Source organism: Apium graveolens, chromosome 1 (assembly GCF_009905375.1).
Source record: "Apium graveolens cultivar Ventura chromosome 1, ASM990537v1, whole genome shotgun sequence".
NCBI classification, from domain to species: domain Eukaryota; kingdom Viridiplantae; phylum Streptophyta; class Magnoliopsida; order Apiales; family Apiaceae; genus Apium; species Apium graveolens.
Window position 1 is genome coordinate 62,025,892 of NC_133647.1, and position 15,331 is coordinate 62,041,222.

The window sequence follows — 15,331 nt, forward strand, 5'->3', positions numbered from 1 at the left end:
AGATAAGATGGTTTTCAATCGCCCTATTATTCCTCCCCCCAACTATCTCACCTGCCGAAAATGTAGCTAATCCTCCCACATTTTCCTGGATAGTATTTCTTCAGCCAACCTTGGTTTCCCAATCCATGTCACATTCATCCCTCTAAAAATTTGCTACGTGCCGGTCCGGCCACCATACGTGGTGGTGCCCTTAACCAACTTCCCCACTCCTTTTCGCCAACCTCAATCTGCTTGTCCAAAAAGGGTTTAGAGAATTTAATGGTATGCAATATAATGCCATACGTGAAACAGACTTCTCCAAGACGCTCATACTTACAAGACACAATTACTTCCGCCCCAGATTTATGAGTGATCTTCTTTTTCCTTTTAAGAGGTTTCCTGACATCTAACTTGATTCTCACCCTCATGTATTCATGCCAAATACCAGTGCTATTCTTCACGTCATACTCCACAAATTCCCCAAACAAATTTCCCAGTTGTTGTGCACTCATAAGGTCATGGATTTGGATCCATATGTTAAGATGCCATAAAGGAACTAACAATGGCTCCTCCCCATTTGGAATGGGAATGACAATTAACATTGCATTATCAAATGACCATGACCCTCCTTTTAGAACCCATTTCATATCTTCTTTATGATAGAATTAAAAGAGAAAAATACCAGTTTCAAATTTTTTGATATTTATTCCCATAGCAGGCTTCCATACATCAACCATTTTTGATTTCATAGCTTTGTCGTTGATGGTTTTCTATGACAAAAAACCTACCAACTAGACACAGTTCGTATTTATTTCCTCCCTCCTCAACATCCCTTTTGAACACAAGAGACTCATTCTCTTCATCCTCAATGTCTAACCCTGCTAGTTGATCTTCGATACCTTGATATCTAGCCATGATAAGATGCCAACCTCTCACAGCCTTGTTCTTTTAGAGAAAAAGAAAAGTAGAGAGAAGAGAAAAACTCTCACAATACATGGAGAGAAAAGGCTTTTGATTAGTGCAAAATATCTAAATGGTATACTGAAGTGGCTTCAATCCTATAGTATGTGGAGGCGCTATAAAAATTGATAATTTGGACTCTAGTATGTTGCTGTAATAGAGGATACTGATTTTGAGAAAATGTTCTTTTTAACATATGCGGAGTACCTTTAAATTGTTGTATTTCTATACTGATCTATTGCTATACTAGTCTAGAATAGTTAGTCATGTATTGGAGTGTTAAATAGTGTTAGTTGGCAGTGCTGTGAGTAGTACAATATAGATAGTTCACAAAATGCAGTGAGCAATATATAATGTAGTGAGCAATATGGTTATGAACAGAGCTAACATACTAACACACTATGATTTATACAATGCAGACATTACCTTATTAGGACCATTTATGGATGAAAAGTAAATCTCCTGATAATAATTTTTTTTAATGAACTAACCAATTAATGGAGATCCAGAATTTGAGTAAATGATAAAATAATAGATATAATATCTGACCCAACCTTAGAACATTGTTCTAAATGCCAAACTATAAGAATGGCCAAGATATTACTAATCAATTAATTTTAAGAGGTCAAAAAACTTTAAAGAAATGTAAAAGCTAAAAAACTTGAGTATATTTGAGTACAATAATTTGTAAGCTATTAAGTTAATAACAACAAAATTATTTGGCGCCTAGAAAATGACAAAAGCAACAAAATCAACGGTCACTAAACACTACCAAATAAACTAAACTAAGTTCACACATTAACTTTTTTGACAAATCTAAAACAAAGGAAATTTTTAGTGAATATATTTCTAAAAAATCATCACAATTTCGGAATAAACTACTCAATAATCAAGAATAGAAATTGACATAAAACATATGATTTTTCCATATGGGACTATCAAGGTACCTACTATAATATTGTATGAAGTTGATAGTTGTTCCTCTAGAAACAAAATGACCAAACCTTCTATAAATCAAGAAGATGTCCGGAGATAGTAAAAGCATCAGGTGGTAGTCCATGTTTAATAGCAAGAAAATAAATGGCATATCACCAAGACCCCTATCAACTATAAACTCTCACATCAAAAATCCACATCTTACCCTGAAATGAATCAAACCTCTTGCTCTAGAGTCAAGAGCCATACTTCCTGCTGCAAAGAAGAAATCCATATAGTCACCGTCATGAATTTGGTTAAATCCCATGTCCAATTGAAAATCTCTTGCATAATCTCCACCGGTAAGCAAAAATAAAATGTCAAACTTTTGTAATTAAGACTTGCGAAATAATTTACAGTATTTTCTAATTTCAGGTAGACACTCATCTTTTATAGTGTCTAACTATAGTGATGCATGTAGGTTTTCTCTATCGGGAAAGACATTCTCGTCTTCATCCCAAAAGGCCCTCCAAATCCCCTTCCGTATATCCAGCAGATCAATTCTGTAGTTTTTTGGTCATGAAAGATGCCTAACAAAATAATCGGAAATTGATCATGCCTATGTTAGAATCACAATTGTTGTTTCCATTAGGCACAAAATCCCATATTATATTAATAATCTATACATTGTAATAAAGGAATCGTCATATCAAAAAAATAAAATATTTTAGTATTTGGAAAGAATCAGTATTATCAAGAAAATAATGATTGTAAAATGAATTAAATTAATTACCAACTTGTTTAGGAGTTTATAATCTCGATTCTTTTGGATGCAGGAAAAAATAATCGAAGATGACTCTTTCTCCTGAATGGTAACTGGTGCTTCCGGTAACGCCTTCTGAATAAGAATATTATTATTTTCAAGAAGTGGACTTCGTCTTCTTGAGCTTTTTTCGATTTCACCAGCTTCATGAAAAATGCTATCAGAATAAAATACAACTGAGACCATCATTCCCGACAATACCAGTGAAATTTATATCCACAAAGCAAACTTCAGTCATATGTTAAAAATCTGATAACAAAGTCTGCTTTTATGCTAAATCAGAAAAATAAAAGTTAGCTAAAATATGTATTTTTAATATTATGACATGAAAATTTTAAATACGAGCATGTCTAAACAATTGGTATTAGATTACTATTAATAAGAAAAGAGAGATTTAAGAGTTTATTGCATTCCAAATATTTGGAATTCCCATTCCAGTTTAAGCAAATTCATGTTCATAACATCCAATAATTAACACGGATTTAAGAAACATGGGAAGATCAGAGTTATTCTAATGATAAAATAAATTTTGGGTTAGCTATAACCGGTCATTAGAATATATAAACACACAAAAGTAGTCCGTGGAATGTAAGTTACACTACAATTCTACTCCACTACAAGAAGCATAAGACCATTAGGCTCAAGATTAGTATTTGATACTCCTCCAGATCTAAATTTAAAGGACATATATATTAATGTCAAAAAATAGGATCCAAGAATGTGATTGTCAATGTAAATGCTAACCATCAAATTGAAATGCCTCAATGTTATAGTATTTTCAATCATTTTCTCCATAGAAAGATTAAATATAATAAATGTAACAACTGGGAAATTACTACTGTTTTGTAAAATATTAAGTGAGTATTATGTGTTTTATTATATCATAAATAAGTATTGATCATAATATGTTAAATGTTATGTGTTGTATATGTTCCGTATGGTTCAAGATATATTTCGGGAATTTTATTACATGTTAAATAGATTTATATTAAAAGTTATACTATCCAGGTTTTATTTTAATAGCTGTTATTTTGTATTGAGCAATTGGCCTCATTTTTGCATAATATGGCATATACCATATTGATTTTCCGAACATCTAGTTAATTTATTAAATATTTCGTTTTGCAAAAATAATTTTTCCGAGCCCCTACAGGTACTCAGAAGCCCAGAAAAATCATATTTTTATTTTTACAAAATTACGAGACTTTCAAATATTCAATATTTTGCATTTTTGGATTATTCATAATTTTTGGGAAATTTTGGCATGTATTTTATAATTATGTGAAATTAAAATTTTAAAAATTATTCCCCATAAATTACTAATTAAAGGCTAATTAATTTTATTAAGAGATATAATTAAGGCCTAAATTATAATTAGCGGTATTTTTCTGTAATTATAATAGAATTATTTTTATTATTAATTTTTTAAATATTATAAAAATTTAGAAAAAAATCAAAAAAAATTGAGAGAGTTACGGTTAGGGTTCTTGGACTGTTCTTGGAGATCGAAGCAGATTTGATCATGTTAGGAGTATTAGAATCTGAAATGTGAGTAACTATTTTGAAACTTGAATCTTATTCTATTAGACTGTCTAATCAAAATCATATCATCAACATAGGTACTCATTTTTAATTTTAATTTTTCGGGTTTAATTCGAATTAGGGTGTTTTAATTTGAGATTGTTTTGATTTAATTGCTTGATGTATAGTTATATATCGTTGAATTTGCAGTCGATTTGTACTGGTTTTGTGATTTTTTGTTTACGTTTCTAGTTCGCTTGGAAACGCTGTCACCGGAGATCTTGAACTTTCTGCTCATTTTGTTGATTGTTTACTGCTTTAATCTATGGGTTAGCCTTGTATAGGCATAAGGAATAATTTTTGTTTGGTTTTGTTGAGTTCTAGGTCAATTTTAATCGACGTTACCGGAAAACTTCGAACTCGTCGCTGACGTCATTCGGTTTATGGCCGGAGAAGACGATACAACAATCGTCTGTTGTTTTTTAGCATGAAGTTGTGTTGCTGTGTTGATGGGGAAGGAAATTGACTGAAAACCGTGATGAAATGGTGATGTTTGGGCTCGAATTGGAGCTCGTCAAAATAGTGGAGGGGCTGCCGAATTTTTCCGGATTTCGGCGGGTCAAGCGGGTTCTTGACGACCCATTTTCTGACCCGTTTGACCCAGATTGTTGACCCGATTTTGATCCATTCCAACCCAAAACCCATTTTCAAAAACTGTTTTCGGATTTCATTTTTAGTTTTAAAAATTAAAAAATCAGTTTTATATATTTAAATAAATTGATTAATTAATTTAATTAATTAATTTTATAAATAAATCTGAATTATTTTAAATGTATTCCAAAATTCAAAATTTATTTATTATTTATTATTTATTTAAATTGATTAATTACTTTGATAATAAATCCGTTTATTTAAAGAGTTTGTTTTAAATTCATTTAATTTCCAAAAATTATGGAAAATTATTTTTAATTTTGATTTTTCCTAAATAATTATTTAAAAATATAATAAATATTCAATTAATTTGAATAATCAAATATTTTGATTATTAATTAGATTATTCTTATTAATTGAATATTAATTGAACCATTTTTCCATTTTAAATGAAACGAACACTCTCAGCATCAGAAAAATGATATGTTTCCAATGAAATTAGTTTCAAATACCAATTTCTTTTAAAAACAAATCGGCTTTTGATAGTTATTTATTTATAGACTCCCTTAATTAGGAATAAAGGTTGAATAAATTCAAAAAAAATAGTGTACGGGTCAGATATTATACAATAATGTGTATAATGACTCGATTTTAATTCTAAAATTATTTTACTAACCTAAGTGACTATCTGACTTATGTGCTACGTGATTTATATGATTAATCGAGTCTTAAATGCTAGTCTTAATTATTCTACGAGCTATTTGTTATCTTATGGGTAGACTATACGGGTTAAGTGGACGGACTTCGAATCAAATTGCAGTTTCCATTTTCGCCTACAAAAATGCAATATCACTATATAATATAAAAGTGAACTTTGTTAACTTAGTAAGAAGGATCAGTAGTGCGAACACCCAAATGACTTAGCACATCTAGTTTGTACTTGAGCAGTACAATTTGAATCTAATGCATTGGTTTGGTTGGTTTTAAGTGTCACTGATTTTATGTTATCCATTTAACACAGTATAATCATCAACTATAATAAACTATTCAGTATCGAGTCTATTAACATAAACCTGTAAATAAATAAATTGTAAACGGATTATCATTTTCAAATGACTATTATTTTTTAGTATAGCCTAACAAATTTATAATCGAAAACACTTTAAATATACCTAAAATTCATTATATTATAAAATATATAAAAATAAAATTAAAAATAAAATTCCAAAATCAATGATATTCTTGAATGATGTATATTAATGACATAACTAATGCCTCTTTTTGCCTCTTCCAAATGGACTGACATGCACAAATGAAAAGAATCAAAATATATTACCATCAAAGTTTCAATAAATTATATAAAGTTAGAGAAAAATAACAATCTAACTTTCGGTTGACAGGTATTCCTTGCATCGGAGTGACTGAATTCTTGAAATTATGCATAGCTACATGCATGGTCATCCTGCTGCAATTATAAAGTCACATATATAAGAAAAATGATAATTTCAATATTAATGTATATGAAATAACAAAATAACCTAATGATACATAATTTAATACAACAAATATCGAAAACTAAATATCAAACATAAACATATAAAATCTGTTTGGAGCTCTGAACCTGATTTAATAATTCATGAAATAATATATTCGATATTCAATTAGGTTATATATGAATCCACAATATACGACAAATTAATCACGTATATAAAACATGTATATATACACATACCTATTTCAACATTCGATTAGGAGGTATGGTGGGGTATGGTGAAATTATTGCTCGCTTCCTCCATCGGCAAGAATCACATATTTATGAACAAAAGATTTACAATTTTTAAAAATATTATTTACCATTACAGCACGCTATTCAGAGTGATAGTGCATATCAAACTAGATGAAACCATCTACGATCATTGTTCTCAATTAAACAATAATATGTCATTGCATCATTTTAATAAATTCACTTAGACTAATTAATACAATATAACATACTCCGAAGAAAATATAAATTATATGTGTGTTCTAAAATTATCTTAAAAAGAAAGTAATCATTGCACATATATACCTGATAAAATGATAATTATTTCCCTCCGATGAGATAAATGGAGGAATCTTCGACGATTGAGTACAACTACAATAGATAAATGAATAGATTAGTGATATAAATGAATGATATGATGATGATAGAATCTAAATTGACAGGCATATAAAAACATGTATAGACTTACATATACACGAAGATAAGTTGTAACCTTGAACTTTGGCTGATGGAGAAGATTAACATTTGACTAAGAAGAAGAGAGTGATAATAATGAAATTTAATTACAATTTAAATACATATCTTGCATCTATTGTGGTATGAAAGTATCACTAGACTGAAATAAGTACTTCTACTGAAGTGATGATGAGAGCAGTTATAATTGTGATTATCAATTTAGAGATTTAAAATTCAACAAAAAAAGACATGTAAACTTACCAAATTTAAATTTCAAACGAAGTGATATCAATCCTAAGTGATCCAATTTTTGAAAACAAATTGATGGATTATTTCCATGATTTTTGGGATTGTTGAATGATTTGTGTATATATCATATCATATGTATGTATAATTATTGTATTAGCAGAACAAATTTGGCTGTGTTGCACAGCCTAATAACCTCATTTGTTAGGTGAATTTACCAAAATGACCTTAAATTTTAAATTTTACTGGATAACATTTTAGAGAAAAAGGTAAGATGGTAAATTTCTTGTTTTCTTCACTTGCATAAATTAAGATATATATATATATATATATATAGAGAGAGAGAGAGAGAGTCTAAACTCCAATACAAACTAAATTAAAATACAAACTACAAACTATACCACACCCAATTTAAATATACCCTCCCACACACAACTTCACCTAATTTCTTTCATTTTTAATTAAATTTTTCCCGTTAATTGGTGAGCTCTCTTTAAGATCTAACTTCATTATATTTTTCTACATCATCCAACAATCAGTATGAATACTATATTTGATATATTTTGGTGATAAATCACTAATTATGCCTACAGGAATCACTAAAATTTATTGGTTCCTGGAATAGTACTTATTTCATCTTAGTAATTCGGGTAAGATTAAATACTGACTTGTCGTAAAAATATAGCAAATATGTTATGCAAATTGATGAGTGTGAGATGGAAAAATATACAGTGAATTTATTTTTTAAAAACGTTAATCGGCTAATGAGAAAAGTCAAATTAAAAATAAAGGGAAAAATATATACATGAATACATAGTGCACAAGGAGGAGAGAGAAAGGGATTAAATATGCGGTTGTTATTGGTTTGTAGTTTGTATTATAAAATTGGTAATGGTGATTGTTATTTACTTCCAATCAATAACATTGTGATTTGTAGAAGGGGGTTGAATACAAATCAAACTTTTCTCAAACTTGAACTTTAAGATTTATTAAACAGAAATAAAAACACATGTTAGTCCCAAAGTATCTTAGAAGGGGGGGTTGAATATGATACCTACAATCTTTTTTTATTCATTACAAGTTCTTCATTATATATACGGAATCAAAATAGACACGAAATAATTCCAGGAATATATTATTTTATTAATATAAACCTTGAGGTTGCTATAATCTAATCAATTTAATGATTAGCTACAATAAATTCGACAACACAACAATATGTTTAAAAGCTTAAACATATAGAGCCTTTACTGGAGCTTCGTAAAAATGCAGTTGGTTGCTGAGGAAGATAACTGAACGAAATGAATTCATTCTGCTACTTTTGTAGTCTTCAATTTCTTTGGACAGGTGGCATGATTATATACACACAATTCAATTAAATTACATCTGTTTGTTCAATGAAAATAATCAAGTGATTTACTGGCGACCAGAGTGGGTTATATTGCTTTGTCCTTCTTACTTGAGACCATAAGGTAATGATGTTACCTTAAAAATATTTCTCTGACTTGTTATTGGCAACCACAAGCTAGTAGACTCCTTCTGTACTGACTTGCGACCACAGAGTGAAAGGTTGCCTTAGAGTATTCACATTTACTGGCGATTACAGGAACTATGGTTTACTTAACCATTTTTCTTGCATCTACTTCTAACCTGCGACCATAAGGCAACTTTTCTTTACCTTAGAATCAATTCTATCTTGCGACCATTTAACAAGAAGCTATACATTCTTTACTTGCAACCACTAGTATAAAATACGACACTATCTTTCAATAATTATATCAATAATAATTATTCAGTATAACTGTATTAAGTCATTTCTGATATGTTGATGCTTGGTGCACTGTTTTGGTTTATAAACAACTAACATGAATTGATTTAATTCAATTTCTTCTGCAGTTCTGAACTGATACCTCTTGATTGATTATTTATTGCTTCAATCACTAAACCCCTAATCTGTAATACTTCAAATCAAATCATTTCACTGACAATGGAAGTTCTTTGATATTTTATTCTTCACGGAGGCTTGGACATATTAATGAACTTCTTCCCATGACCTGGTTACGGACTTAGAGCATTAATTCCATCTTTTGATTTTTTTAATTATCCAGTCTTCATCTTCAGGGTTCCTGTGCTTCACAGTTTAATATTATTTATCTGTTTATGTTTCATTTTGAGTTATAATTCCTCGATTACAAATTATGTTATATTATGCTTTACAATCTCCCCCTATTTGTTTGTTAGAGTTCGACAAGCAAATCCCTAAGGATAACTCAACTGAAAATAAGAAAAATTATAATCTAAAAATAGAGAATAATATTAAATGCATTCTGGATTACATATACAATTCAAGATTTCTTATATTACACATTACAAAGAAATATTCCTCTAGCCTGAACAGATAATCTAAGTCTTCTTTCTCTTTGTCTTTTTTAACCTCTTGCCTTGACTACCTTCTCCTTCCTGAGTGGATTGAGTCTGAACAGACTTTCTCTTGGTATGTTTCTTCCTTGGATCTGATGTCCTTATTGATTCTGGAAGAGATGTTATTTTGCTTTGATTCATGAGATCATTCAGTCTTGCTTGCACAGAATCCCGAACTTATATTTCAAGTGCATTAATTAGAGTTGGATTGTTCAGTTCATTAAGTATTAATTGAAGATATCTGACCTTGGAGCATTTAAGAATAAGATCAAACAATAATGTAGACCTTCTTGCCATTATGAAAATAGTTATCCTTTTGGGATGTCCTCGTACCCTCTTGGTATCGTTGACAGATTATTCTTCCAATACATCTTCAAGAATCTCCATGATTGGAATTAGTGCAACCGTGTCTGTTTTGCATGTAGAACCTTTAACATCCAGCAAGGCTTGCTTTATTGAGTCTAATTCACTTTCTCTGAAGTATTTGATCTTAATCTTCTTTTTGTTGATCTCAGAGACTAGATCCCCTTCATCATCTATGCTGATAATAGGTTCACTATCTTTTAAAAGATCAATCTCTACAACTCCATTAATAAACACCATCTCATGATATGCTATGGTTAGCTTCTCCATGTCTTTCTCAGAATCTCTGATCATCTTGGTATTCAGTCTGTAAGCATATAGAACTTCAACAACTCTGAGATTTGCTTTTGATCTTCTCACTCATGGAGCTTCCAGTTTGGCCCTCTTGCTTCTTAGTTGACTTTCCAAAAAAGAGAGTTATTGATAACGAATGAGTCTTAAGTGGTCATCAGATAATGAGATATTCTGCATTCTACCATCTACAAATACTTTGATCACAAATGGTTGAAAGAATGCTTGAGGAGACACATCCATCATCATCTTTCGAAGCCTATGTCTGAAGTTATCATTCTCATTTAATGTCGACCATGGGATCTTTGAGGTCAGGTCAAACAGTTCAACAATGTTAAGCTTTTTTAGAACACTTGTGGATATCTTTATTTGGACTCCATCAAGGTGGTTAATATTAATCCTCCATCCATTCTTTAGAACATTCACAGTGGTACTAGTGATCACTTATTTGAACATGTGATAGAACTCATGAATGTTGTTATAGAGTATTCTGAACTTTTCCACAATGTTTAGATGATTCATGTTGCCAGTTTCTAATTTAAGATAGATTTATGGTTTGTACATTTTCCTTTTTATGTACTCCCATTTACTTGTTCTTCTGTTCTCTCGAATATATGCTTTTATTGCTTCTCTAGCTTCCTTTCTCTGAATGGCTCTTTACACTCTTGCTTTTGATCTCTCTACCTCATCTTGAATTGCTTTATAAGATAGTTTAATCTCTTCAGTCATTCCATAGTACAAGTAGTCATCTGAGAATGCATCTTTATCTTCATATTCTTCATATTTTGTGATCATCTTTCTTTCTACCATCTCTACCTCTTCAAAAGTGGGTTCACATCCCATGGGAACTTTCCTTTCATCTATCTCCCCTTCCTTCAATCCTTCCAACTCAGTAAATAGGGTCATTGGGGCATATATCTCAGATAGAAGATTTCTCTAAGCCTTAATGACTTGGCTCAGAAGATCTTGTTTAGATGTTGATTGATCCCGCTAAGTCGTAGAACCCTTCTCAGCAGTTCTTGATTTGATTAACACCCTTTCGTCAATACTCACTTATTCTTCTTCCTTTTCTTCATTTAGCTCATCTCCAAACTCATCATATCCAATGTCATGAATTAAATCGACAGCAGCAGCTACTTTTTCTTGCTCCACCCTTTTCTCTCCCTCAGTTGTGTTATCTTTCAGAGCTGGGGTTGATTGAGCAGGCAAGATCAAGTTAGGGATCTCTTGAATAGATGATTCTGAAATAGACACTTGCTTGCTGACCGAGGTCTTTGGCCCAATACTGGAAAGAACTATTTCAGTGGAGACATGGATTGACACTTGCTTGCTAACTGAGATATTTGGCTCAATATTGGTAATTGCCTTTCCCTTCAATGATTGTGAGAGAGATTTCTCCATGAATTCCCGTAAGCTTGTAAATGACGCTTGTTGAAGTTCAAGCTACTCGGAAAGACGTGCAATATATTGATCCCTGATAGACAATTCATTCTCGAGATATTGATTCTTTAGAGCCAATTGTTCTTTGAGATAACCATCTTTCAATGCCAACTGCTCTTCAAGATAAGATTTTGTTACATATTGTGACATATCTATAGGTGTGATTTGGGTGGTAGGTGTGTCACTAGTTTCTCGCGGTGTTTTACTCAGCACTCTATCACTCAGTTTCGGGATTGGTATTTTACTCATCCTCACAGATACACTCCGCTCATAGCTCCAAGATCCAGAAGAATTACCTGTAAGAAATACCGGAGCCATCCTTAAGGATGTCAGCAGTGGTGCAATGAGAGTTTCGCGATTCCCGATCCTTGTAGAAGACAAGTTGCATGTCATCATGAGATGACTGGTCCAGAGTTGGAATCTCTGGGAGGATCAATGAGGCCGTCATATTTGGCCTCTATTCCTCAGGTTCCTCTAGTTTCGGTGAAGACACTTTTCCCTTAGGCTAACCAATTGAATCTGGTTCATCGCTAATGGGTTTCCTATCCGCACCTATGTCGGATCCCCTATCCGCAGATGCATCCAGGTTTATTATTCCCGGGGAGGTAAGTGTTGTGATAGATGTGGCAGCAATTACAACACTTTCTCCTAACACCTGTAAAGGCAGTTGATCCATTGAAGGACCTTAAACAGGATATTATAACCGTAATATGGTTGAATGCCCCGTTACATTCAATTTATCCTCACCAAATAATGATCTTCTAATTATTTCATTTACATCTTCAAGAGCTTAAATATTGGACGGTGTGTTTGACTCAATACAGGATGTCGTGGCCGATGAGCAATTTTCAATAGAACTACCTTGTTGAGAAGATGAATCTAGTACCTGTTTAAGTGCCTTTTTAGCCATGGTATCCTTTTCAGAAGATACTTAGGAGGTTACAGTTGCCTTGGAATATTTCTCTGACTTGTTACTGGTGACTACAAGCTAGTAGACTCCTTCTATACTGACTTGCGACCACAGGATGAAAGGTTGCCTTAGAGTATTCACATTTACTAGCGACCACAGGAACTATGGTTTACTTAACCATTTTTCTTGCATCAACTTCGAACCTGCGACCATAAGGAGACTTTTCTTTTCCTTAGAATCAATTTTATCTTATGACCATTTAACAAGAAGCTATGTATTCTTTACTTGCGAGTACTAGTATAAAATATGACTTAGCATATTTTCCCTTTATGGTCTTCAATAATTGTATCAATATCAATTAATTCTGTATAACTGAATTAATCCCTTTCTCATATGTTGATGCTTGGTGCACTGGTCTAGTTCATAAACAACTAACATGAATTTATTTAATTCAATTTTTCTGTAGTTCTAAACTGATACATCTTGATTGATTATTCATTGATTCGATCACTGAACCCCTAATCTATAATACTTCAAATCAAATCATTTCACTGACACTGGAAGTCCTTTGACATCTTATTCTTCATGGAGGCTTGAACATATTAATGAACTTCTTCCTATGACCCGATTAAGGACTTAAAGCAATAATTCCATCTTTTGATTCTTTGTATTTATCCAGTCTTCATCTTTAGGGTTGCTGTGCTTCACAGTTTAATATTATGTATTTGTTTCTGTTTCATGTTGAGTTATAATTCCTCGATTACATATTACTTTATATTATGCTTTACAACACCAGATATAAAAATTTCAGGTGAAAACTTCATAAACTTATTTCTTACTTCAAATAATGTATCTACTTGATTTATATATTATCAAGTTATAATTTTACTAGACAACAAAATATTAAATGTCTCAATATTCAGCTAGATTGCTTCTACATTCCTTCTCTTGATCCTCGAATTGGTTTTCTTGATCTTGATTCCTGAACCCTAAGTCAAATTTATTATGTATAGATTTTAGGTAATGAATCACACACAGGGGGGGTGAATGCGTTTTCTGATTTTAGGCTTTTCTAGAAGGATAATGGTTGAACAAATTAAATTAAATCTTGTATAGTAAAGTGTTCATGCAGAAATTAAACTTGCATGAAATAAAGAATACAGATCTTTAAAACTCACTTAATTTTTGTATTAAAAATTAAGATGCTTTGGTACAAAATTTCTAAGCTCTTTAAAGAGCTCAGCTTCTTCTCAAGAGTGTTACAAGAATTTTTATCTAATTTGTTACCTCTAACTAGAGGATCAGTGTTAACTTTATAGCTCAGTTAACTGTTGGTTTACATAGTGGACTAAACTGTCACTTGTCATTTCTATTTATAGAAAAGCAAATCTTGTCATAGCATATCTTTAAGATCCAATGTTTACTTTAATCTTCCTCTATTAGTTAATCTTTGCCATTGATCTTGTACACTCTTCAAGCTGCTTTTTGTAGACTTGTCAATCCAGCTGTTGGATTGTTTGTTGATTGTTCATCTTGGATATTAAACTGATCTACAATTCTGTACTTTGAGACTGTACTTCGAGATCTCCAGTTTGATTCATTTGAACACTTGATATCTCGACAAGTATAAAGGCTTATCGAGATGTCTGGTACTCCATAATGAGTTTGGCTTTTAGAGGTCTTCAGCTCATCGAGATCTCTAGTCTTCATAACTTCACTTGACTTGTAGATATCTCTGAGTTCTCGAATGACTATAGACTTGTCGATAACTCTGAGTTCTCTAGTGAAGGAATGACTTGTTGATATCTTTTTGAGTTCTCGAGTAACTTTCCTAACTTCTCTACTCCCGGTGGATATTGCTTATCCGTTGAGTAGATATTGCTCATCGGTCAAGTAGTTGTATAGCTTATCCGTCGAGTAGATATTGCTCATCTGTCGAGTAGATGTTATTCATCCATCGAGTAGATATATATAGCTCATCCATCGAGTAGATATTGCTTATCCGTCGGTACTCTCTGGAGTTTGAATGACTTATCGATAAGTCATTCTGGAGTTCTTGAATGACTTCTCTATAACATTAAATCTGTGACTTGTAGATATCTTGACTTAGAAAACTTTTATCCAAACAGATTTATTCAACTCCAAGCTTCTTCAAAATTCTTCTGAGGCATGATCTTCTTGATCTTCTTCCAGATAGAATCCTTAGGCTTGAGACTGTTTTAGGAAAAAGACTCTAGGCTGCTCCTTTGCATTTTTACAGACTTTAAGTGTTACAAGTACATAATACAAATTTAGATAACAATACAACTTACTTAGGATTGACCCCAAGCTTAACTGATTGCTAATGACATTTTCAGCTTCAGTAATCTTTGATATCATCTATTATATATTACAATCTCCCCCAACTTGTTCATTATGAAATAATGCACAAGTTCTAGTTGATGATGTCAAAACTTTATCTAAATGCAGAACCCAATTTCCCCATCTGATCTTCTTTTGTGACTTGCAGAGTAGCATTTAGATTTATTCTTCCTTCTCCCCTTATCAAGAAAAGATTCCCTCCCCCTCCCTATCAAGAAAATAATATTATTAT

General features: G+C 31.9%; 1 protein-coding gene across 2 annotated transcripts; it reads right to left on the minus strand.

The window, feature by feature from the left end:
* Nucleotides 1-1,919: 1,919 nt before the first annotated feature.
* On the minus strand, nt 1,920-7,159 carry LOC141719851 (uncharacterized). 2 transcript variants are annotated; one of them, XM_074522223.1, is made up of 5 exons: nt 7,081-7,159; nt 6,918-6,983; nt 6,237-6,314; nt 2,652-2,834; nt 1,920-2,444 (listed from the first exon to the last, which is right to left on the minus strand). In XM_074522223.1, exons 1-5 carry the CDS (start codon nt 7,134-7,136, stop codon nt 2,432-2,434), a joined length of 396 nt encoding a protein of 131 aa, XP_074378324.1. In that variant the 5' UTR covers nt 7,137-7,159; the 3' UTR covers nt 1,920-2,431. The 2 variants fall into 2 exon arrangements, with proteins under 2 accessions (XP_074378324.1, XP_074378320.1); XM_074522219.1 differs by having other exon boundaries at nt 2,648-2,834.
* Nucleotides 7,160-15,331: the final 8,172 nt, after the last annotated feature.